At 40.1% G+C, this 26,744-nt stretch overlaps 1 protein-coding gene and 1 long non-coding RNA gene across 4 annotated transcripts in view; both read right to left on the reverse strand.

The window, feature by feature from the left end:
- The window catches only part of PLA2G12B (phospholipase A2 group XIIB), a 31,837-nt gene extending 26,497 nt beyond the window's left edge, over positions 1-5,340 (reverse strand). For 2 of the 3 annotated variants that reach the window (XM_021006200.2, XM_021006199.2), the window contains exon 1: positions 4,957-5,340. In XM_021006200.2, the coding sequence (XP_020861859.1) occupies positions 4,957-5,167 (211 nt within the window). In that variant the 5' untranslated portion in view covers positions 5,168-5,340. The remainder of the gene's footprint in view (positions 1-4,956) is intronic. The other variant, XM_021006201.2, reaches the window with a different exon arrangement.
- Positions 5,341-12,434: 7,094 nt separating this feature from the next.
- On the reverse strand, positions 12,435-21,762 carry LOC144456259 (uncharacterized). The gene is made up of 3 exons (XR_013485185.1): positions 20,240-21,762; positions 13,676-13,734; positions 12,435-12,975 (listed from the first exon to the last, which is right to left on the reverse strand). It is a non-coding gene; the product is annotated as an uncharacterized LOC144456259 (long non-coding RNA).
- Positions 21,763-26,744: the final 4,982 nt, after the last annotated feature.

Below are 26,744 nucleotides of genomic sequence, written 5' to 3' on the forward strand. Positions count from 1 at the left end.
AATGAAGCATATTACTCATTCTCCTGATAGACAGGTGACAGACACAAGGTCCAGAAAGATAGATTTTTGGACACGGCCACCATGTGCGTTGATTTTGTTTAACTATGCTTAGTTGATACAAGTTTTCTTTTTTCTTTTTTAATGGGGGGATTAAAAAAAGAGAGGATGGTTAGCAAGTGATGCCAAAAGCAAAAGAAAAAAGAAAAAAAAAAGGAGGGTCATTGAAACTCTTTTTGGAAATGTGCAGAAGAGAAGAATTTTCAGAAGAAAGTACAGATAAGTTTTGAAAGTAACTTGGAGGATTTATTATATGCTTTTAAAAAAAGCAAATGGTATGAAATAGATACTCACTTCACATAGAATCCTTTTGCATGTTCCACTGTACAACTAGTGCTTTTTTTTTACATTTAAGTCCAGAATTTTGAAAATTAAAAAGGACATAGGAAAAAAATAGTTTTAAAAAATTATAACGCCCAAGCCCAGCTCCAAAGGAGAGATGAGAAAATGCCCATTTCTTTCCTCTTTTCAAAGGTGGAAAGCTAGGTGGCAGACTCGATTGATACATTGGTCAGTTTTGCTGGTCCCTTTCTTTCCTCTTTTAAAATCTTTGTTGTAAGAAGCAGCTCTCTAATCAAGTCTCTTTGGGAAAGGAATATTGGGAAATGCAAATTATACAAAAATGAAAGTATGTGGGGATTTGGGGAGGGGTAGAGTATGTGGAGAGTCCTGGACAAACAATTTCATTGGTGTAGGAAATTCCTAGTGAGTAAACCTGCTTGACCACAGCAGGATGGCCATCGTTCTTCCAAAACAAAATATATCAATAATTTTCTAAAAAGAATAGATTGAGCAGGTCCTTGTTTACAAAGGACATTGATGATATCTCAACCACAGCTATAAGAACACTGTACAAATGGAGGGTTTTCATTAGCAGGATTATTGTCAAACATCAAATGTCACCTTGGAGTCAGGAGGATTTGAGTTCAAATCTGACCTCAGACACATGATACTTACTAGCTGTGTGACCCTGGGTAGGTCACTTAAATCCGATTGCCTCACCAAAAAGAAAAAAGAAAAACAAACAAAAACAAACAAATAAACATCTAATGTCTTAAGCAAGTTGTTGATAATGTGATGTCAGTCCCTTCATAGCAAACCTTCTAAATGAAGACAGGTATTTGTATATTGCTGATTAAAGGGAAACCTATATGCTTTTGATATCAGATATGAGGAAAGCAGAGTTGATATTCTGTTGTGGAATTCTGAGAGCCAGGCTTGCATTCTTGCCAAGAAAGAAATTGAGGACATAAGCAAGAGAGAAGTACCTTAGAGATACAGTCTTTTCTTTTTTCAGTTTTTAATCTTCTCCAACTCTCACACTAATGTTTGGTTTGCACCACCAGTTTCTATGACTGTATGATATGGAAGACCCCATGGAAACTCAATGTCTCATCACAGTATTGAAATGACCTTGGTTCTTCAATGGTTGCAACAGCAGAGAGCTCTGCCAGGTCCTGCAAGCTTTCAAATGATGACCTGTTCCGTCAGCTGAAGACCATGCCTAGCTATATTTGCAGAGACTCATCACCCCTGTCACCAAAATTTACTGAAACCCAATTGACTTCCTTGCTGTTCATCCAATGAAACATTTCATCTCTCATCTTTCCCACCATAGCACAAGCTGTCCCTTCAACATAGCCTCCTGGGATCCTAGCTCCCTTCTGGCCTAAACTCACATATCCTCTCCTGCAAAAGACCTTCCTGATTCCAGCAGCTGTCTGTGCTCTTCCTCATCCCAGCAAATCGTATAGTTCTTTCCCAGTAGAATGTAATCCACTTGAGATCATGACTTCTTTCCAGTCTAGCACACTATCTGGCTGGATAGGAGTTATTTAATAAACACTTGTCGAATTGAATTGAATTGAACTGAATCACTAGAAGATTAGCCACCAAGTAATGATGTCTCTTAGCCACAGAAACTCGGTGAAGAACATGAATTAAACTGGGAAGGAGCTGTCATCTGCCCCTCTGAGGGAGATCCAGCACTCACAAAATGGAGGTGTTGTAAAAATGAAACATAATGACCAAAAAATTATTGTAAAAAAAAATCCAATAAGATCATTTCTGAATAAACTGGGAAGCCTATTATAAACTGATACAAAGGGAGAAGAAACAGTAGAACAATTTATACAATGACAACATCAGAGGGAAAAGGAATTTTGAAAGACTTTAGAATTCTGATTAGTGCAATGATAAACCATTAATCCCAAAGAATAAAGATGAAACATTCCACTCATCATTACAGGGAGGTAATAAACTTAAAATGCAGAGTGACACATTTTCAGACATGACTAATATGGGAATTTGTTTTGCTGGACTACGTGGTTATTTTTTTAGAACCTTGTTTTTTCAGATTTGTTTGCTCCTTCATTTTAAATTTGCTCAATGAGAGTGGGTGGTAGTGTCAAGGACAGATTCATTTTTTTAAATATTTGTTACTTAAACAAATAAAAATAATCAACTATTTTTAAAAAGCAAAATGTGTCAAAACTTTTTAAAAATGGGGGAAAAAACCTCAATAAGTTGAATTTGGGAGTAGTTGATTCTAAGCTGCTTTACCTGGCCATTGCTACTTTTTCAAGGGACAATACTGTGCCTCAGATACCTTCATGGGTGGGTCAGTAAAGTAAACTGAGATGGAAAAAAGGCCTGGCTGATTATTAAGGACACAGGAGGGCTGACAAAGGAGACCCTTTTGGATATTGAAAGAGTTTTCTGCTTCCCGTTACGATTTCAGAAGATGTTTCTAATAAGTTGAGATCATCTATCTACCAGGTCCTCAGATCCTTCTGGTTCCAGAGACAACCAGATTCAAAACCCTCTTCCCAAATTTCTTTTTGGCCAAGGGCCTCTCCTTGGAAAAGTTCCTGCATTTGAAGTAGGGGCTTTGTTTGCCTTCAAGCTATCTCCCTCTTATCTCCTCTCCACTCTACAGAGTCCCCAGTCTCAACCCTACCCAGTTGGGAGTTTTGACACTCTGCAGGTTGCTGAGCTGGGGCCTTTTACTGCTGTTTTGTTGGGGGAGGAAAAGGTGTAACAGCCTTGTGTTCCTGGAAAAGACCTGCAATTCTTATATTCTAGGAACTGCCTCCCCAAGGCGGTCGGTGAAGAACTGGAGCCTTATCTCTTAGGTTGTCTGGGGAGACTGTACCTGAATTGATTCAGGTGACAGAAATGAGCAAACTCCACTCCTACTAATAGCTGACGCTTACATAGCTTTTTGGGATTCACAAAGGGTATGCAGTCTTTATCTCCTTTAATTCTGTCAGTGAGGAATAGAATTATCACTCCCATTTTACAGATGGGGAAACTGAGACAGGTGAAGTGAATTGCCCAGGGTTGCACTGCTGGCAAATACCTGGGATGAGATTTGAATTCAGGTCCCTTTCTCCACTCCAAGTCACACCCTATCCACTAGAGCACACTGTCTCATTCCTACCCAGAAACCGAATTGATATAACATGGTCTAAAGATGATGTTTGTTACTCTGAATCCTCTCTCCCCCTACCACCAAACAAACAAACAAATAAGCTTTTTTTTTACTTGGGTCTACCTTGAATGGCCCAGGTAGGAATTATTAGTCCAACTTGGAGAGGAGGGGAAAGGGGAGAGGGACTTTGAGACTCTTTCTTTGGTGTAGGGAACTCACCGTAGTGACAGCATCTGAATCTAGATTTTCCGGGCCCCAAGGCTGGCTTACCTACTACTCCAACACAGCCTCTCATTAGGCACATGGATAAGTCTAAAGACCTTATTGAATGTTGACAGAATTAAGGGTGAAGGGACACCTTTACTCTTCATTCCATCCCCAACTAGTGCAAAAAACATTGTTGGCCACAGAATATTTTGTTCTGTCCCTGCTGTATCAGCGAGCATTCTTTCTCTCTGGTGGCTTATAAGAAACTTCCATCCTTGACTCAGAAGTTGGGAAAAAAAAAGGCATCCTTGGACATTTCTAGCACACTGCACTAACCCAGTCTTGGATCTTTTCCTTAGACTAAAGTGTGTGTGTGTGTGTGTGTGTGTGTGTGTGTGTGTGTTTCAAAGTGACTTGTCCATGGTCATTTAGGCATCCAGTCTCACTGGTGGGATTTGAAATCTCTACCAGATTTCTACTTCTGTTCCACTAAAGGTCAGGCATCAGAAGATACTTGTCATCCGTACCAATGATGTTACCATGGCTCTTGTCAACCACAAATAATAACTCAGGGAAAATGTGAGTTGACGTATCAAGGACTGTGATTTCATGGATATGGGAACTCCCAAGCGTGAGAACTCCCTCTACAGCAGTAAATGCAATCCAGCTATGACTTTTTAGTCTTCGAGAATTTCCTGAGGTTTAGAGAAATTACTAAAATGACTGTCTCTTGATCACATATCTAGTAAGTGTCAGAGACAAGATTTGAACCCAAATCACCCTGCCTCCAAATCTAGCAATCCATCCACTACTTCTTCACATTAGGTGGGAGCAAAAACAGAGTGAATTAATTCAACTATAAAATGACAAGTTCAAAACCTCCCTAGTATAGTAGCCTGCCCCTGGGGAGGTTGTTTCACCACCTGGCAGTAAATTTTAGGATATTTTCTCTAGATGTTCAGGCATATTTCACCTCTTCTTGATTTCATCCCATCCTGGGGCTTCAAATGATCGCCTCTGCCCTCACTCCACCTATCCCTTACCTAACTTCTCCCTATGTCCTGGCCCCTCCCCACCCCAGGCAACCTGCAAAGGCAATGAAAAGACAGAAGGCCCTTTGGCAGCTATCGGGACGGGTGGGGGTAGGGAGGACCATGACAGATGGGAATTGTGGGACAAGTTTCTTCTACAAGAGGCAGGCAGGTCCCAAGCCCTGGAGCCACAGAGTTGATATTAACATAGAAAGACACAGTACTCACCGTATCTGCATCTATATTGGCAAACCCCATTCTTCCCTCCTAGCAGCTCAAGAAAGGAGTCAAAATAGCTGTTGACTGATTCAAAGCTTCCTCGGATGTGCCGAAGACCCCAGTCAGAATAGGATTCCCCAGTTTTGGCGTCCGGTTCACTCTGGGCCGCACAACCCCTTAGACTCAACCACAGAAAGAGGGCTCTGATAAGTAGCTTCATCCTGTAGCCAAGAGGAGAATACAAGTCCTCTCCCTAGACCCCAGCTGGCCTGCTGGGAAGCCCAGGTACCCAATGACCAGCCTGGGCGGTACTGAAAAAGTTGCCAAAGGGGATTATGGAGAGCATTCAGCTAAGGTGCTCCTCTGTGAGGTGGACTTTAAACACTGCTGGGGTAGCTGGGCTGAGATCAAGGCAATTACAAAGAGTACAAAGGTCAGGTAATGGGAGGGCCCTTCAAAGTTGGATTCTAAAACAAGTAGAAGAGTATTGACCAATCTCTGAAATGTAGGGGCCAGGGGCGGGCTGGAGATAGACCTCCTCCAATGGGATCCCCTCTGTGTGGTCATCTAGGGGTCATGTGTTGGAGTTTAGTAGCCTCACTGTCTTCATGTATTCATTTCCCTGGACCCCTGGCCAAGGCCTCCAGACCCTAGTTCTGTCCCTCTGGATGGAGCTCCAAGGGTGACCAGAGAACACGGGCAGCTTTTTACCACTTGGTGTGGTCAGTAAAGCAGCTTCATATAAAAGATACTCAGTGTTTCTGGTGGCTCTAGAACACCTTACTCTGAGGAAGGTGTAAATCAGGATTTGAGGATTTACCTGTCTTCATCACTGATTAGCCAGATGACTCACACAAGTCCCCTAATCTCTTTATCTTACTTTGCCTATCAGTAAAGGGGCCCTTTTTGCCACTCTCAATTGCAAGGGTATTTTCCATGACTTCTAAAGTCCCTTCTACCTCTAAATCTAAGACCCTTTGGCCATCATAGAGGGAAACAAAGGAAGAAAAGTACCAGGAGAATTCAGAAAAGAATTCAGAAAAGGTGAGGGGCCTTTTCTCTATTAAGCAGACTACTAAAGTGAAAGTACTGGTTTACTTGGAAGGTTTTTGTAACTTTGGGACACTTGTAAATTCTACTCTGAAGCCCCGTGGCTAGACACCATTTCCAGGCTGGCATTCCGGCTTTCATTACATAAAGGGACATAAATTTCCTTCATGAGACCGCTGGGAAATAAAAATGATACCTTCATTGATCAAATGAATCTTTTGGCCTCTCTCAACCATGCCTAGAAAACCCCATCGGAAATAATAGATTGAATTTCATTATCTCAGAAAAGGCATTCCTCCGTCTGAGGGAAAAGAACTAGAATTGCTCTTGAAATGGAGACCTCTGGAGCCCCAGAAGGAATAAGTAATATTCCAGAATAATAATGATACCACCTTATGTCACACAACTTTTTTAAGTCTTCAAAGTCATTCATGACCTTGCTAGGAAGGATGACGAGCTTCATGCAGAGAGCTGCTGTGGCTAGAGCTGAGGGACAGAGAGATGTACTTGGCACCTGGGGCTCTGAATTCAATTCCCAAGCCAGACCTTTACCAGCTGTGTGACCCTGGGGAAGTCACAGCTCTGAGCTTGGTGTTAATAATGACACCTATCTCACCAAGTTGCTGTGAAGATGAAATGAATTAATGTGTGTAAAGCACTTTAAAAGCTTTACCTCTCTCTATGTACGTGTGTGTATAGCTATTGCAATAATAATGCTGAAAGACACCATGGTGTATTGGATAGAGTTGGCTGAGAAGACCTGGGTTTAAATGCTGCCTCTCACACATCCTGGTTGTGTTACCCTGGACAATTCCCTTAACAATTCAGCGCATTAGGGCAATTCTTCTTGACTATTAAGTTGCAGAGAAGATGCTAACCTGCATCAGCAGAGGGCATGTCCTTATCTTCAAGTTCTGTATGCCAGGGAAATCACTGTCCCTATCCCTATAAGAATAATAATGCAATGCCCCAATAGAATATAATCTGCTTGAGGACAGGGGGTGCCGTTTTCATTTTGGCATCCTTAGGAACTAGTATACTGACATAGCAGTCACTTGAAGTGGTTTTTAAATGAATATCATGGCTATTTCATTGTAAGCTGTGATGTGGCCCAAGATGATGAATGTACCTTTATAGACGAATTTATCTAAGACCTTAATTGATTGGGCCTCTAGCCCAGGCACTTTCCCAGCTCCACTTCCTTTCACTCGGGCCCCACTGTTGTTCAATCTTGTCCAGCTCTTCCAGACCTCATTTGGGGTCTCTTGGAAAAGTTTGCTGTTTCCTTCTTCAGCTCATTTTACAGATGAGGAAACTGAGGCAAACAAGGTTAGGTGATTTACCCAGAGTCACACAGCTAATAAGTGTCCGAGGCCAGATTTGAACTCAGGAAGATGAATCTTCCTGACTCAAGGCTGGGTGCTCTGTGCACTATGGCGCCACCTAGCTGCCCTTTGTGCTCCACTGCCTTAAGCTAAAACCTCTCAGAGTGAACTAGAAGCCCAGTCTCAGAATGTTCATCCACACTGATTTTTTTGAACAAAATGTTGAATGACTGAAATGTCCCTCTCCCTGCCTCCCATGTCCCTGATACTATAACAGAGGAACCTGATGGCTTTCTGCTAAGCTCCAATTCAAGAGCCCAAGTTGTGGGATTCAGGGGTCCTGTCTCTAGTGTCAGATCCCACCTCTGATCCTTACCCCTCTGTCACTTTGCCTGAGTCAGGCAAATTCCCTGGGCCTCATTTGTAAAATAAGACTGGACTGCACAGCCTCTGAGTCCTTTCTAGCTCTGTATCATAACCTATTGCAAACCCTCTATGGTATGTCTTTGCTATCTTGGATGTAGAGATGTTAGATTTTCCTATTAGACGTAATGATCTGGGCCCTTGGTATACTGCCTGGGACCAGTATGTGCTAATATCTCTGACTCAGCATTAGAAATTAATGTTGAAGGGGTAGCTAGATGGAGCAGTGGATAGAGCTCCGGCCTTGGAGTCAGGAGGACCTGAGTGCAAATGTGACCTCAGACACTTGACATTACTAGCTGTGTGACCCTAGGCAAGTCACTTAACCCTGACTGCCTCAACAAGAAGCAAATAAATAAATAAATAAAAATTAATGTTGAGATGAAACATAGATGGGGGATGAGTCCTTCTTCTAATTTTACAACCCCACAGAGAATTGTGGAACAAAGGGAAGAAGCCCCCCCTCCCAAGCCCCCATCCTCTTCCTATTCCATTTAGATCCCAAATCACACACTCACCAAACATCAAAATTTAAGACTTGGGGCTCCTGATGGTTCACTTCAATTTATTAAGCAAACATTATTTTTAGTACCTACTAAGTCACTGTGCTAGGCAATGGGGGCATAAAAATGAAAGCTGTTGCCCTCAAGAAGCTTACATCCTATTGTTTATTATGTTTTGTATTCAGCTTTTTAGGAATGGGGCTAGGTGGCAGAAGATACCACTCCCTCACTAATTAGACTGGCTTCTGCTCTTGAGTGACTTACAATCTGATTTGAGATACAAATGAACAGACCAGTAGGAAATAATAATGAAAATAATAACTGATATTCATAAAGTATTCATTTGAGCCTCCCAACAAACCTGTGCCATGATTACTGTAGGTATTATTATTATTGGAGGCAGCTAGATGGCTCAGGGAAAAGAGCACTGACCTAGAGTGAGAAAGACCTGAGTTCAAATGCAGCCTCAGACACTTACTGGCTGTGTGACCCTGGGCAAGTCACTTAATCTCTGTTTGCCTTAATCCACTGGAGAAGGAAATGCCAACCACTCCAGTATCTTTACCAAGGAAACACCACAGACAATATTGGCATGCTGTGGTCTATGGGGTCATGAAGAGCGGGACATAATTATTATTACTATTATTACTTAATAGATGAAGAAACTACCACTCAGAAGGGTTAGAAGACTTGCCTGGGGTTACAACAGCCAGTTAACACCAGTAGCAAGAGCTGGGAGGGAGGGGGAGAAAAATTTAAAACTCAGAAACTTGTGGAAGTGATTGTTGATAATTCAAAACAAATTAATTTTAAAAATAAAAAGTAAAAAGCTTTCAAAAAAAAAGAGTTGAATCCAGGTCTTCTTGACTCAGAGCCCAGCACTTTATCCACTACAAAGATGCTCTGAGTGCCAAGTGAAACAATATTCTAAACAGGGATTTTAAGGAGGAAACAATCACAGAGCATTGGAGAGGCAGGAGAATGAGGTACTTGAGCAGGGCCTTGAAGAAAGAAAACAATTTAGATGGGGGGAGGGGACAGTGGAAAGACAAGGGAACGGCTAAAGCAGGAGTTGTTGGTGACAATAATAAAAAATAATTTGTTTCAACAGCACCTCATGGTTTGATAAATATTTTCTTTTCGCAATTACTCTGTGAGGGGGATAAGATAAATATTAATATGCCCTTTTACCTGTTCATTGGATAAACCAAGGCTCAGAGAGCTTACTTGTAAATGTCAGGACTAAGATTCAAACTCAGGACCTCTAGAATCCAAGGCCAGTGTGCTTACCATTACACCACGATACCTCTATGCAGCCTTTGCTCATATTGGAAGGATATCAATTCAACTCACCATGCATTCAGAAAGCAGTTGCTCTGTGTAAGGAGCATCCACCCCCATCTCTCAGGGCCCAGTTGGCCGCAAGTCTTCCATGGAGACCTCCCCCTAAATTGAATTAACATGGATGTCTGCCTCTCTGGACTGTGAGCCCCCACGAGTTTGCATGGCCCCGGCTGGCAGCACAGGGCTGGGCACCTCGTCCATGCTCTTTATGGAATTGAATGTCCCTTCTGTCACCCTCTAATCTCAGGAGCTAACGAATGTACTCTGGCCGTTTGTGCATGCGGCGGGGCCACGGCCACGGGAAATGCTCAGCCAACATTGCATATCAGAATTCCTGGGTTCAAGGGCGTTTCTGAACTCCTGATAAAGCCCGACAGGTCAGGTCCTGAGCATCAGTCCTGTCTCAGTACCGCCGCCCAGTGGCCGCCCAGCTTCTGCTCAGAGATCTTCGCAGAGGGGAACTCGCTACCCATCAAGGAGACATATTCCGGTTTTGGACAGCTTTCTTAACATTTAACCAAAACCTGCCTCAGAAGTCTCTGCCCATTGCTCTTAGCTCTGCCTTTGGAAAGCACTTAGCACGGTGTTTGGCACACAGTAGGTGCTTAATAAAGCCTTCTTCTTTCTTTCCTCCCTCCCTCATTCTCTCCATTTCTTCCTCCTTCCTTTCCTTCCTTCCTCCCTTCTTCCTTCTCTTCTTTCCTCCCTCACTCCCTCCGTTTCTTCCTCCTTCTTCCCTCGCTCCATTTTTTCCTCCCTCCTTTCCTTCTATCCTTCCACTTAGGTGCCACCCCTTCCCTATTCCCCGGTTTTCAGACCTCCGTCCTGCCTCAGATGAGCTTGGATTTCCTCTCTGTGTAAATGTTGTACCTCCACCTCCACCACCCAGCAGAAATGTGAATTCTCTAAGGACAGGGACAGGTTTTTGTATTCCCAGAGCCTAATACAGTACCTTGTTCACGGAGGGTCTGGACCTGTGATTTCGTTAGCACAGGGGATTCCTAAATAAGGAGAACCCTCCTGCCAGTACCAGGCAGCGGCTCCTCTTCTGACAGAGCTGCCCGGAGCACTGAGAGGTTAAATGTCTCCCCTCAGGTCATGCAACGGTCAAAGGCAGGACTTGAACCCAGATCTCCCCAACTCTGAGGCCAACTCTCCACTACTCCCCCTGTTTTATACATAGGACCTATTTAACAAATGTTTGTGAAATTGAATGGAAATCATTGAATCAAAGTCCTCCAGCTGAATTCTGAAACCAGGCAGAGCATGCTTACAACCTCTTCTGCACACTGGCCATGCCCCAAAATACATGCACCATCTTATTTCTTCAGCCAGTCTCTGCCCTGTTCTGCCTCTCCTCCACCTCCCCCACCCTGCAGCCCAATCAAACCCAATTCTGATCCATTTCTCAAGGCAAAGACCTTTTCTTCCTCATCGGGCTTGTATTTCTGCAGCATGCAAATATCTATAATATAAGAAACAGTAAATAACAGTCTAATTCACATAGCACTTTAACATTTGTAAAGAGCTTTGCATTCATTGACCCTTACAATAACCCTCTGAGGCAGGTCTCATGATCCCCATTTTACACATGGGAAAACTGAGTCTTAGAGAGGATAAGTGGCTTGCCCAGGGTCACACCAGTAGTAAATGCTGGAGGCAGGATTTGAATTCAGGTCTTCTTCACTTCAAGTTCAATGTACTATCCACTATATTACAATGCTTCAAATAATGCATAAGTATGTGCCTATTGGGGAAACAGGAAAATAATGAGATTCTGACTTAAGAATGCAAATGCTACAACACTACCCAACATTTCACAAAATGGAACCAGCACCAGGGCAAAGGCCCTGAATTACTCTATGGAGAAGGCAGCCCTGGAACTCCTGAGGTGCCTTATTATGCCCTGCCTAATTCTCTACCTTCCCTCACTAAAAGTAAAGCTGATAAAGTAAAGGAGGGTATTCTGGGTGGAATTCTCTGTCTCTTGGATTGTGCACTTATCAGAAGCCTGACAAAGAAGGGAAGACCCATCTCTACCCTGATGACTGTGGTTTGCTCCAGGTCACATAATTTAAACTCCTTCGAATGTATGTTTTATAAATGTTAACCAAGGACAAAGATTCTCTTTTGGCTAAAACAGCTGCTCTCATCCTCTTCCTCTCTTTCTCCCTCCTTCCTTCCTCCTCCTCCTCCTCCTTCTCCTTCCTCTTCTCCTCCTCCTCCTCCTCCGTCTTCCCATCTTCTGTTTCTATGTCTTTCTCCATCTCTGTCTCTTTCTGTCTGTCTCCCTCTGCCTGTCTCCCTTCCCTCTCCCTCTTCTCTCATGTAAGCCAAGAACTCTTTTAATCCCATCCTTTTTATAGGGAATGCTTGAACACTTGTCTGTCTTTTATCTTCATATTACTATTATATTCCCAACTAAAGGAGTTATTTCTGGTGGATTTTCATATTTGTGTTGAGCTAGTAATTGATCCCAAAGTCAAAGTCAAACCTTTTTTGTTGTTATTGTTCAGTCATTTTCAGTTGTGTCTGACTCTTCATGATCCCATTTGGGGGGTTTTCTTGGCAGAGATACTGGAGTGGCTCCCCATTTCCTTCTCTAGCTCACTTTACAGATGGAGAAGCTGAGGCAAACAGAGTTAAGTGACTTGCCCAGGGTCATACAGCTAGTAAGTGTCTGAGTCCAGATTTAAGATGAGTCTTCCTGACTCCAGGACCAGTGCTCTATCCACTGTGCCATCCTAGCTGCTCCTAATGGAGAAGAGGACTTTCAGATATTTCTGATTAGAAAAACAGAGCTGTGTAGGAACTTTAAAATATACACATAAGAGTCCAAACATATCTAGGAAGCAAATTTATTCGAGCTACTGGAAGGGGCAGTGTGATAACATTTTAATGGGGGAAGAAGAAAGAAATAAAAGAACATTGCCAGAAATGGTGTCTTCAAAAAAGGCAGTCTCAGCCTACTCTGGCCACTTCCTCATCAGCAACATTCTTGATGGGGTTTTGGGGCTTCTTTGCTGATGGAATCCAGTAAGGGACAGTGCTGTAAGGGGAAATGGCTGGGGCCTTCCCCACTAAGAGCATCATCCTACTAGGGAACACCGGGCAGCATTCTTTGCCCGTGTTGGGTGAGGCTTGTTCTTTTGTTTTAGGTAAGGGAGAGCACCATCCCAGCATCCCAGCATCTGAAGCCAGCTCCGCATCTGAGAAAGGAAGGGACCTTTGGGACCCTGCCCAGCTGTGGTTGAGGACTTCCCCAGCAGGCATGCCGCATCTGGACCAGAACATGGAGGGATCCCTGAGGCTATGGAGCAGGAACTGTACTAACAGTGAGTCCACTCTCCCCCAAAGCCAAGGTGGGATGAAGAAGAGTGTGCCTGAAGGATTAAAGGAAAATATCTGTGCTTAGTCCTTGTTCTGTCCTCAAAGTAAATAGCCCTTCAGAAGAGCCAATTGATACCAAACGGTTATATAAAACTGGGTGTAAGTCACTTACATCTAAGTGAGGGAAACGCAGATAGCAGAGACTCAAGCCAATAGCGTTTGAGAAAATGCACCCACAAGTCCCTCAGGGAACCTTAGAATACTGAAGGGAGCAATGGAGCTGGCCTTTCTCTGAGACCGTGCTGTAGGGCCGATGAGTAGCAGGATTAAAGCAACCCAGCTATTTGTCATGAAACATTTATTCTCCCCTTCCAGCTCTAATAGGCCAGGATTCTGTGGCTCACTCTCAGCTCCTCCCCCACAAAAAAAGGGGGCTTTATGTCCATATAGCTCCAGGGGAAGGAAAAACCCAATAGGCAGGCCCCCCAGATGAGTCCTTCCCTCTCCTGACTATCGCCGTCCTCCTGTTTCTAAGATGCTGACATCTGCATTGGGGATCTCTATGTGTGCTGAATTTCAAAGCCTAGACTGTCTTTCCAACTAGGAAACTCTCCTGACAGGGAACATGTCCTGAATCCAATTTGTTGATATTTTCAAAGAAGCTACAGTGAAAAGAACCTTGGCTCACTGAAGCTGGTCAAAGGATGGAGGTTCAGATCCCCTCCCTTTTCTCCTACCCCATCCCAAACTCACCAATTAACCTGTGTGACCTGGAGCAAAGGGCTTGGCCTTCTGAAACTTGATTTCCTCATCTGTAAAATGGAGATAATAACAGAACCTATATCACAGGTTCTTTTTGAGGATCAAATCAATACTTTGCAAACCTTTTTGCTGTACAAATGTGAGTAACTACTGCTGCTGCTGCTCCTGCTTCTATTGCTGCTGCTGCTACTACTATGACTACTGCTGTTGCTGCTGCTGCTGTTCCTGCTGCTACTACTATTATTACTACAGCTCCTGATACTACTATGACTACTGCTGCTACTGCTCCTGCTACTCCTGCTTGCTCCTGCTACTATTACTGCTGCTAGTGCTATGACTACTGCTGCTACTGCTACTACTGTTACTGCTGCTGCTACTATTACTACTGCTGTTACTGCTACTACTGTTACTGCTGCTGCTACTATTATTACCATTGCTACTGCTGCTACTATTACTACTGCTGTTACTGTTACTGCTGCTGCTATTATCATTATTACTACTGCTACTGCTGCTACTGTTGCTACTGCTACTACTATTACTATTGCTGCACTTTTCCCATCAACCATACTCTTAAGATTAATCTGTAGAAAAAGAGTATAGTGTAGTCAGGGAAGTCCTGTACTTGGAATCTACCAATCTGGGTTTGATTCTTGGCATGGCCTTTTAACAGCTGTGTGACCCTGGGCAATCCATTTAACTTCTCTATGTCTCTTATATAAAATGGGAGACACGATACTTTACCATTTGTATTACAGAGTTGTTAGGAGGAAAGCATAAATTTGATCTATTATTTTTCTTGGAGACTAGATCAATGGCAGGACATCCAACCGGAAATGGTTCAGCTACCTTCTCCCTCTGCCTCTCAGCTCCCTATTCCTATCAGTGGGTTGCTCCCAGAACTTCTATCTTGCAGAATGGCGAAGACTAGCCATCTGTTGCCCCAATGTCAATACGTTTCTCCTCCCATCTCTGTTTTTTAGCTCTCTTTTATATGTTGTCTTCCCCCATTATAATGGAAGCTCCTGGAGGGACTGTTTGCTTGTATTTCTATCCTCCATACTATGTCTGGAACATTCGTTGTTCAGTCATTTTCAGTCACGTCCAACTCTTTGTGCCCGATTTGGGGTTTTCTTGGCAAAGATACTGGATGGGTTTGTCATTTCCTTCTCCAGCTCATTTTACAGATGAGGAAACTGAGACAAAATGGGTTAAGTGACTTACCAAGGGTCACACAGCTAGTAAGTGTCTGAGGCCAGATTTAAACTCAAAAGAGGAGTCTTCCTGACTCCAGGCCAGGCACTCTAACCACTGTGGCACCTAGCAGGTTAGAAATGAGAGGACTGTTTTCTTTTGTTTATTTTTGTTACAGCAACTCAGGTAGCAGCTATTGCTATAGGATTGCTGACAGATGTCACCAGCTATTTCCCTCCCCATCTTGGATTCCTGATGCCATCTCTAGGTTTCTTTAAGTCTCAATGTGATGAGCAGGACTTAAGGATAATCATCTGGTTGGTGGAGTAGGGAAAGCAAACTGGAATGAGTGTAAGGGTTTTTCCCCCTAACCTTAAAAAGACTGGAGTGTGGCTGAATATGTGGAAGGAAGGAGTAAAGAGAGAGAGGGGAGAAGAGAATACTGCCTGGGGTAGTGTCTCACTGTCTCAGGCAGTGAGGGAGGGAAGAAATAAATCAAAGAATTCAGCCATCATAATGTAAATAGAAGGAGGAACAGGGCTGGAGACCTTCCAGCTAGTCTATAGAAGGTTTTCACAGTTGCCTGGGGCCATTTTAGTCTGATGAAGCATAATCATCAGCGGTGTGCTGGTAAATATTTAACTGGCTCTCCAAATAAAAAAAAAATGTATGCATATAGTTTTCCAGTTCCCAAGGTGTAATTAGCACAAATCTGGGTATGTTCTTGTAGATCTGGAAATGTGTTGACCAACTCTACTGGATAATAAATTTAGAACATGGAGAATAGTGTCAAAAATATTCACCCGAAATCCCTCAAGAGCACCCATATACGCCTGAAGGGATCTTGTAGTCAACCTCTGGGAACCAGGTTCATCAGTGGATATAAGAATTAAGATAGCAGCTCCAGAGCATGTGCTAACACAGAGAGATTAGGTCTCTTGCCCAGGGTCACAAAAGTGGCAGGTAGGGGAGGGGCTGGGAATCAAGTCAAATTCCTCCAAATTCAAAGCTCTCCTTACTTTACCATACTGTCTCTAATAGTATGCAGAGGCATAGAAGCATAGTGGATACCACAGTAGTCCTAGAGGCAGGAAAATTTGGGTTCAAATCCTGCCTCTGATGTTTCCTCGGTGAGGGTATTTAATTCCTCAATGTGGCAGTTGATCACTCTGAACTTCAGTTTCTTAACTATAAAATGGGCATAAGAACACCTGTAGTAACTACCTCACAGGACCATTCTAGCTCAAATGAGATCATGTCAATTGCTACATAAATTTATTGGAATACTATTCTGCTATAAGAAATGATGAGGGGGGTGGTTTCAGAAAAACCTGGAAAGACTTATATGAACTGATATAAAGTCCAATGTGCAGAACCAGGAGAACACTGCATATAGTAACAGCAACATTGTATGATGATCAACTGGGAAAGAGAAAGATTTAGCTGTTCTAATCACCAAAGTGCAGCATACTCTTTCATTATGAATGAGCTTCTAAATACCACATGAAACCACCTGGTTCAAATCTTTGGTCTGCACCCACAGAAGAAGAATCTGGAAGACAGAATAATTAAGCATTCTCATTTTGCCCACTCAAAACTCCCCACTGCTCTAATGTTCAAGGTTTAGAACAAAGAAATTTTTGTTTCAAGAACTCCTTTTCAAAATAGATTCATGAATTTTTAAATTAATTCTTCATGGAAACTACTAAGTTCCTTAAAGGATCAGCTCACTTGGCTCTTATATCAAGATCTTTCTTGATTTTCCCTAGTTGTCGGTGGCCTTACGCTGTCAACACAGACTCAAGAGGGTTTTTAGCTATCAGTAGTTCAGTATTTGGGGCTCAATATGGGGCTCGAAACAAGGATATAAAGCAAGCCAGCTTTACTGAGGCTTCCTCTGGCCTTCTAGCAAGTCAGTGTTTCTCACACACCCCAAATCGTGTCTATTTGTTTTCTATACACCCTGTGTGTGTAGAATTACATGTGAATGAGTTGAATCCCCATAGAAGAATGTAAGTTCCCTGTCACTCTAGGCCCCTAAGTTTCAGGTCCTAACAACAACAACAACGGCTATTGAATTAGTGAATTAGTTGAATTAGTGAATCAGTGAAGAATTAGGTGGCCAGGTAGAGGCTAATTGGGCCTACCCATGTTAAATGAACCCTCCTCTCTCAAGTCTCAGGTGAGAACAACTGCTGCTTTCCTGTAAGATAAAAAAAGTGTTGCCATATGGTTGTCATGTAATTGACATGTTACTTTTCATAGGAAACTGTTACTGTGTAGTTAGTGTGTTGCTGTTTTCAAATTAAACTGTCAGTATGTAACCAACACCTTGTGGTTTTGTGTTAACATGTAGTTAGCACGTGTTATGTTTTGTATCACAGTGTTAACATGTAGTTAGTGGGTTGTGTTTTCCCGTATTTTCATTACCGTGTAATTGGTGTATTGTGTTTTGTTCTGCTGCTTCTACTACTATTACGATAATTCTATGGACATCATATTAAATGTCATCTGCTAAATTTCCAGACCATAACCCGTAGGGACAGAAAATATGTCCCTAAAATGCTGGAATCACAGAGTTAAAATGCATATTGTAAATGTCCCAGCAGACATTTTCTCTAGGGGCTCATCTTTCAGTTCAGTTCATTCAGTGAAGACATGTGTCTACTTCTATTAACTGTCTTTCTAACTCAGTTTACACAGCTAATTGCCTATTGGTTAAATTTGCATATTATGGAGCAGAAAGCTACCAATTTGAATGAAAAAAGTTTTATTTCATTTTTTAAAGTTATTAATGAATGTTTATATCTATCATTTTTAGAATGTAATGTAAGTACCAAAAATTAATTACCATCTAAATAGCCACTCTCTCCTCAAGAGAAGGGATTCTTTGAAAGTACATATAACAAGAGTGTTTCTGAGGGCAGTGGGCTTAAGCGAGTTAGAAACCTCTGTGGTGTAGTAAGAGTCTGGATGTGGAGGATGGAAGACCTGAGTTCTAGCCCTATCTGGGGCATTTCAGGCTCATAGAGAGATAGAAGGGACCTCAGAAACCATCTGGGTCAACCTCCTCATTTTACAGATGAGGAAACTAAGAAACAGAAAGATGAAGTGAGTCACCCAAGACTTCAGAGGTCTAAGTGAGAGCATGGCACAGTGGAAAGAGCTTTGGATTTAGTCAGGAACTGAGTTCAAATCCCAGTTCTGGTACCCAGACCTTAGGCAAATCACTTTGGATCTCAATTTCTTCATATGCAAAATGAAGGGATTGAACTAGAATCATGTAATGCCCTACTACAACAATCATCTCATTTAAGTCTAAAGGGCAATATAATAGCCCCTAAGGTCTGAGGGATTCACTCTTCTTTAGGTAGTTTATTTTAGACAAAAAGTAATGTATTTAATCACTGTGACCTCCCACTCTGGAAAATTCCTAACATTTAGGCAGATGTTGGGCTCTCTGCCTAATTGTATATTTATATATATACACTGTTATATATGCATAAATTATATAGGTTCATACAGAAACTACGTATGTGTAGATATGTGTATATGAATGCCATGTATATACATATGTGCATATATGTATTTATATGTTAGATACACATATATGAAATATTATTTTTCTATATTAACATACACACAGTTAATCTCTGTCTTTTTGTAGTTGAGCAAAATTCAGTTTACTGGAAACATTTGGGTAACAAAACAGTAGAGAATTGTCCAGTGTCAATGGATAGACAGGCATGGGGTTGGGGGCGGGGAGAGTTAGGGAAAAAGCAGACTCTTTCTCAGTGCATCCGTCAGGCAAGATCTTGTGTTCTGAGATGCCCATAGAGCCCATGACCTGCCTTCTTTACCACAGCTCAGTTTTACTTTTGCTCCTCAGAAGGGTGCTGGAACTTTGAGCTTGCCCCAACATCTCTGCTTCCAAACCCTCAAAATCTTTTTATTTGTTTTTGAGATAGTTCTATCCTTTTATAAAAATTCCTTAGGGCATGACCAATTCTCTCAAGCAGTGGCTTCAGTGGATTCAAAGCTGTTTACAATCCCTGTTCACAACAGCTTCTAGATTCATTAATTGATTCAAAAAAGTGGATTATTGCCTAACAAGAAAAAGTACTTTTAAGTGAGTGGAATAATCAATAGATCCCCACCCTTATACTCTCCCTTCGATTTTTATAATTAATTTTTTCTATTAACAAAAATCATTTTTAATCTCCCTACAATTGAAAAGTTAAAAAAAAAACCTTTTGTAATAAATGTACGTAGTTAAACATAATAAATTTCCACATTGGCTATGTCCAAACATTATGTCTCAGTCTTCATACTGAACCCATCACCCTTCTGTCAGGTAGGTAGCAAATTTCATCATGAGTCTTCTGAAATTATGATTGGTCATTGCATTGATCAGAGTTCTTCAGTGTTTCAAAGATGTTCATCTTTGCAATGTTGTTATTGTACAAGTTACTGGTTCTGCTCACTCTATTCTTCATCATATACAAGTCTTTCTAGGTTTCTCTGAAACCATATTTTCATCTTAAAAATTTCAGTAAATATATGTATAGTATTTCTTTTTTCCCCTATATTTTGAAAGGTCTTTATACCCCACAACACATGATCAGTTTTTGTAAAATTGTTATGTACAGCTAACAGGTATGTAAATTCCTTTCTATTCTCACTCTGGAAGATCTCTCTTCCCCTGGAAACTTCTCACCCTAGAGGATCCCTCCACCCTTGTGGCCCCTTCCTCTGATCAGTCAGTTCCTCCTGCCAGAAACTACAGAAGGGAAATTATGTTTCAATAATATAGATTTCAAATAAATTTCAAAAATATTTCTTTAAATCTGTTTCCAAAATATTTTTTTCAAAAGCAAAAGAATGCAACCCAAGATATCTTGCAAATCTGAGCCTAATTATCAATGAAAAAGAGATGAACATTCAATAAAAAAGAAGCACTTGAAATCCTCCTACTGAAAAAAGAAAAAGATGAGAGTAGATCATTAAATTTGCAAGCCCCCCTAGACAATAGAAATACAAGAAAGGTAAACAAATACACCCGCTGAGGAAAGCACGTGTAATTAAATCCCACCTCCAGAGATGATAAAAAGGGTGGAAAAAAACTTGGAAGAGAAAAACACCTGTGGGATTGAAAGCAAAACAAACAAAACAACAAAAGATTTCTTTCCAAAAGAACATTAAGGGGATAGAGATGAAAGTAGAACTTAAATATTCTCATTTGGTCCTCATAAATCAGGGCCTCCGGATTCTTGGCTCAGCACCCTGTCCACTGTGCCTAGTTGCCTCTAGCTGCCAAATCCCTGTAGATTATACCCACTGTGAAGTCTCCATCTACCCACAGACCTGGAATCAGGAAGTTCTGCATTCCAATCTAGCATCCAATGCTAGTGTGTGACCCTGGACAAATCACCATCCTCAGTTTCCTCATCTGTAAAATGAGGATGATAATAGTTATTGTGAGGTTCAAATGAGATCATTATAAAGTGGTTAGCACAGTGCCAGACATGGAGTAAGTGCTATATAAACATTAAGCTATTATAGCAATTAGCTATTTGGTGCTCAGAGAGACTGTTATGTCAAGGAGAATAGTGTGCCTTTACGGGCAGCATCCTGCCACAAAAGAAGGGAAATCAGAGCTCCCAGGGGCAGCCAACGTACAGAAGGGTGGGAGGGCATGGAACCAGGAAGGAGATTGAAAGGCCAGTGGAAAATCAACTAATCATGGGAGAATACCACACAATCAGGGAGGCAGGAAAATTTCTGCCTTGGGGTGATATTTCTCCTCTCTATCTCCTGCAGGAATTGATACTTCTAATTATAAGGCACAAGAGAAAGGGGGGAACAGCAATATTTACGGCAGGAATATAGAAATTTTATACAAGAGGGGACTCAAAATAGGTACTTTAGAAGCTTAATTTCCATGAGAAACATCAAGACTAAATAAGGAATAAACAAGTATAAGGACCATAGATCAAAGAATAACCATTTAGAATAGACAGAAAGATAAGCAAATTAATGAAGGAAACAAGGTAAAGACGTTCTTTTTTTTAGAAAAAGGTGCATAAAATAAAAGAAAAAACTAACAAACAAGTCAAGGGGGAAGAAGAGAATTTTAATCAACTACTTAACTAAAAGGGGAAGAAGAGGAGGGGAAATCTTGTTTGTTATTGTTGCTACTGTTTGTTCTTTGTTCTCAAAGAGAATCATGACATTAGGGAGGTGATGCCATGACTTAGAAGTGAATTGGGTTTAAGTGAGGGAGGGCTGTGCAAGGTCACCAGCCTCACTTGGGGTCCAGAGGCCAGATATGGATCAGGATAACTAGAGATGGCCCCTAGGGGGAAATCTAATAGCTAAATAAAAAAAAGAAAGAAAAAGGAATAAGCAAAACTAAAACTAGGAAAAAGAGCGGCAAATAGGAGAGAAGGTCGAGGGCAAAGGGAAAAGAGCCCGTGCTTAATCTTCATGCAGATTAAGCAAAAATAACAAAGAGATAGAATACAATCTTTAAAGAGGAAGAACAAAAATATCATAATTTAGATGAAAAGCTATATTAGAGACAAAAGGAGAAAAGTAACTTAAAATGTGAATGGCTTAAACAATCCAATAATATGAAACAGAGGGACAGATCGGATAAGAAAACAAAACCCCACAATCTGTTGCTCATGAGAAAAGTAAAGATATACGCAGAATAAAAATGAAGGACTGGAACAAGATTCATTACGCATTAGGTGAATCCAAGAAAAACAGGAGTTGCAAACATGCTATCAGGCAAAGCAAAAATTAAAATTTACAATATGAATAAAGATAAACAAGGAAATTACATTATGCTGAAAGGAACCATAGACAGCAAGCCAATATAAATATTAAACTTACATCCTCCAAATGCCGTAGCATTTACATTCATAAAGGAAAATGAACTGAAATACAAGAAGATATAGAGAACAATACAATAATAGTAGCCGCCTTTAGTGTCTCTCAGATTTAGACAAATCTAATAGAATAATAAACAAAAGGGACACACAGAATTGAACAAATTGCTGGAAAAATTAGAGCTGAAGGACTTATGTCATCTTCTAAATGGGCCTACTAAATAATATGCGTATTTCTCAGCACCACATGGAACTTTTACACAAATTGACCATATATTATGGCACAGAGATATTATAAATAAGTGTAAAAAGGCAGCACTAGTAAATGTCCATTACAGATCATAACGTAATAGTAATAGCAATCAATTCAGAAAGCATGAACCAAAGAAACAGACCCAAATGGAAACTGAACTGTGAAGTCCTAAATAATGAGTAGGCCAAAGAACAAAGCAAAACAAACAGTAATTATGGGAAATAAAATGATAATGATGAAACCACATACTAAAATTTCTACGATGCATTTAACGTACTTTTCAGGGGGAAAAATCATATTTTCCTCCCCCAAACATATATTACAAAACAGAAAAGGAGAGATTTAATGAACTAAATCTGCATTTTTTAAATGAGAAAATGAACAAATCAACTCAAAATCAGCAGAAAAGAAGTGATATTGAGAAACAGATAAATTGGAAACAAAAAAAAAAATAACAGAGAAATGAAAAATAAAGCCAAAAGCTAATTCTTTGGGAAAAAAACTAACAAAATTATCAACTTTTAGACAATCTTGATTAGTAAGAAGGAGGAAAATCAAATCAACAAAATAGCAAATGGGCAAGGTAAAATCACAACAAAACCCAGAGGAAATAAGAAGAATTATCAGAACCTATTATGCACAGTAGTATGTTAATATACTATTCTCTGTAGTTAGTTACTACATATACAGTTATATACTATGTATATAGTTATATATATAAGAAACAGAAGAATATCTTTAAAATATAAAATACACAAATTAATGGAAGCCCAATTAGGGATCTTAAATAGTCTAGTCTCAGAAAAGGAATTAGAATTGACTAGTAAAAAAAAAACCCTTTGGGTCCAAATAAATTCACAGGAGATTTCTATCAAACTTTTAATGAACAGTTAATACCAACAATATAAAAATTATTGTCAAAAAATTGGAAAGCAAGCACTCCAGACTTCTTTTATGAGATAGATGTAACCCTAATACCTAAACCAGGGAAGGATAAAGAAGGGGAGCTATCTATGATTATCATCAATAAATACAGATTCAAAACTTTTAAGAAATTCTGTTGAACAAATTACAGCAATTCATGTAAGAAATCATTCATTATGACCAAGTTGGATTTATACCAGGATTGCACAGATGGCTCAACATTAGGAAAACAATCAACATAATTAATCATATTGAAAATAAAAATATCCAAAATGACTTGATTATCCCAATAGAAACAGAAAAGGCCTTTGACAAAGTACAGTATTCATTTGCACTAAAAAAAATTACAAAGTATAGGAATGGAAGGATCTTTTTAATATTACTAAAAATATCACTATAAAACCTAAAGCAAGCATCACATACAATGTAAATTGATAATTAATTTATGAAATCATGAAATGGGGCAGGCATTCTTTGGGTACTTGCCAGGAGAGAACATGATGGCCTTGGGAATTGAGGCTGCAATCACATTTTCAATAAGACATAGAGGCTTTAGGGGAAAATGTCACAGAAAGTACAGAGACAAGCAGTGAAAAGGAGATATAATGGCAGACAGTGTTGGGACAGGATCTGAGGTAGTGAAGGAAAGCAGACAGCATGAGGAAGAGGATGGGGAGGGGATGAATATCATACATAAACACAGATTGGAGTTGTGAGTAATCAAGCAGCATGGATCTTCAAAGATGGACAAGTACTGGAGAGGCAGGAGTTTGAGATTTCATTTTTGTGGGGGGGTTTTGGGGGGGCAACAGACAACTCTTCTTTGTGCCATCTTGGAGTTTTTTCATTAACATACCCAAATCATTTCAAAGTTGTCAATAAGACTTCAAAGTTAACATATCCACATTGTCTCAGAGTTATGGTGTTCTGCTGATCTTATTGCAGATACCTGAAATTTATTTGAGATTTACATATCATAGGACCAAGAAATCCTGACAGCAAATGCTGAATGGTGAACTCTGATTTAGAACATTTTACTAGGATGTGATTTTTGGTCAATTTGTAAATTATGCTCCTTTGATATTTGGGATGGTTTGTACATGACTTCTAGATTTCCCTTTGCTACTTTACACTGACAGCTTAAAAACTGATTATACTGACCAGAAGGAAGTGGAGGCTGAGGGTAGTGGTCAGAGGGACCAGAACAAGATAAAATTTTAACATTTTACTATGTTAACTATGACTATGCTAATATAAAACTACATTAGATATATATATATATATATATATATATATATTAACTATACATATAACTATATATACATATAACTAACTATATATAACATATAACTACATAAAACTAATATATATAATTGTAACTATATATATAAAACTATATATAGTTAACTATGTATCTAACTATATATAAAACTATATATGTAACTATGTTAACTATATGTAACATATATAACTATATATAGTATATAACTACGACTGTTGACATATAACACATTAACTAGAAACTTCTCCAATAAATATAACCACTCTCCCCACCATTGTTTCATATAATTTTAGAACTGCTAGTAATAGAAATAAAACGAGAGAAAGAAATTAAAGGCATAAAGAAAGGCAAAGAAGAGATAAAAATCCTAGAGAAAAGCAAAGATACTAATTGATACATTTAATAGCTTCAGGAAAATTGCAGGCTACAAAACAAACCACAAAAATCAACAGCATTTCTATATAACATTATCGGAACCAAGAAGCAATAACAGAGAAGTCTTATTAGAATAACCACGAAATGCATAACTTCCAAAAAGGTCGTACAGATCGACAGCTCCATAAACAACGCGCTAGTTTGCTATCTTCCCACAACTCTTCCAACATTGACTGTTCTCATCTTTTTTCATTTTTGCTAATTTTCTGGATGTGTGGTGAAACCTTAGGGATCTCTTGATATGCATTCCTCTTATTTTTCATGATTTGGAGCACTATTTCATTTGGTCATTAATAGTTTGCAATTTTTCTTTTGAGAATTCTTTGTTCATATCCTATGATTACAAGTAATGGGGGAATGACTTTTAGATATATACATAGCTGTGTATATGCACACATAGAAAAATACACACACATATCTTTTAGTTGTCTCTATATCTTGGCTACTGAAACTTTATTTGAGTAATTAGATAAATAATTACCATTAGACCATCTCCATTTTTATCTTAATTTGTGCAGAAACTTTTCAAATTTTCCAACCAAAATTTTATCTTTTGCAATTGCCTCTCCACCTTGTTTGGTTAAGAATATATTTCGCCCTCACTGATAATCTTGGAAGGTAGAACATTGGTGGGGGATTGAGCTGGTGGCATTAGAGAATCACCTCTGACCCATCTCAGGTACCCTAGGACCCCAAGAGGGAGATATAGCCAAGCTCTAGGGACGTGACTCATCACTGGGAGTGGGAGCTGGAATAAGGAGACCTCAGAGCTTCCTTAGGCTGTAACCAGATGATCTCTGAGGTCTCTTCCAGCTCTATGATGCTAGCTGTTTGATGCTAGGTAAGTCATTTAATTTCTCTCAGATTCAGTTTCATCATCTAATAAATAGGGATAACAATAACGATTAACTCAATGGCAGGTAGTGAGTCTGGTGAGGTTCAAATGAGATAGGCTATGTGAAGCTCTTCAGACACATTAAATTCTATATAAATGTCAGCTACTATTATTCAAAATTATCATGAGGCTACGTGTCCAACAATCGCGGGGGAAAGTAGCTGAACAAATCATGTTATATGAATGTGATGGCTTATTATTATGTGTAAAAAATAATATAATAGACTCAGAGTATAAACTGAAGCATATTTTCTTCTATTTTTTTTTCTTTTTTCTTGCGCTCCTTCCCACCATGGAACATGACTAGTATAGAAATTTGTTTTGCATATCTATACATATTTATAATGCTTTTTTCCCCCTTGCCTTCTTAATGGGTGGAGAATGGAGTGAGGGGAGGGAGAGAATTTAGAACTGAAAATAAAATAAAATTTAATTTTAAAAAATGACATGAAAAATTCAGAGAAGCCCAGAAAATTTTTATGAACTGATACAGATTGAAATTCAGAACCCTATGATCATTGACCTCTCTCCTCACATTGGCCTTTTAGTAGCATCCTTTGAGGGTCAGCTTCCTATGGGAAAAGCCATTCTGATCATCTTCGTTGTTAGCATTCAAATCCTCCTCCAAGTATCATGTGAGCATCTAGGTGGCTCAGGTACTGAACCAGGAATCAGGAAGGCATGTGTGAAAATCTTGCCTCATATTATTTTTTAAAATTAATTTTAGGCAATTGGGGTTAAGTGACTTGCCCAAGGTCACAAGTAAGTGTCAAGTGTTTGATCTGAGGTCAATTTGAACTCAGTTCCTCCTGACTTCAGGGCCGGTGCTCTATCCACCGTGCCACCTAGCTGCCCCTATCTCAGATTCTTAATAGCTGTGTGAGCCTGGACAAGTCACTTAACTTGCCTCAGTTTCTTTATCTGCAAAATAGCACTTACTTCCCAGGGTTGTTGTGAATGAGAGAGTATTTGTAAAGTGCTTTGCAAACTTTAAAGCACCATAAAAATGCAGAATACTGCTATCCACATACTTCTCTACTTACTTATCTGTATCTTGCCAGTGGAATGGAAGCTTCTTGAGGGCAGGTGTTGTTTTTCTTTTTGCCTTGTGTCTTCAAACACCTGGGACAATGCCTTGTCCATAACAGGTGTTTCATAAGCACTGACTGTCTTGTTGGTCTGAAGTT

Source organism: Phascolarctos cinereus, unplaced genomic scaffold (genome assembly GCF_003287225.1).
Source record: "Phascolarctos cinereus isolate Bilbo 61053 unplaced genomic scaffold, phaCin_HiC Scaffold_3;HRSCAF=262, whole genome shotgun sequence".
In the NCBI taxonomy this organism is placed as follows: Eukaryota; Metazoa; Chordata; class Mammalia; order Diprotodontia; family Phascolarctidae; genus Phascolarctos; species Phascolarctos cinereus.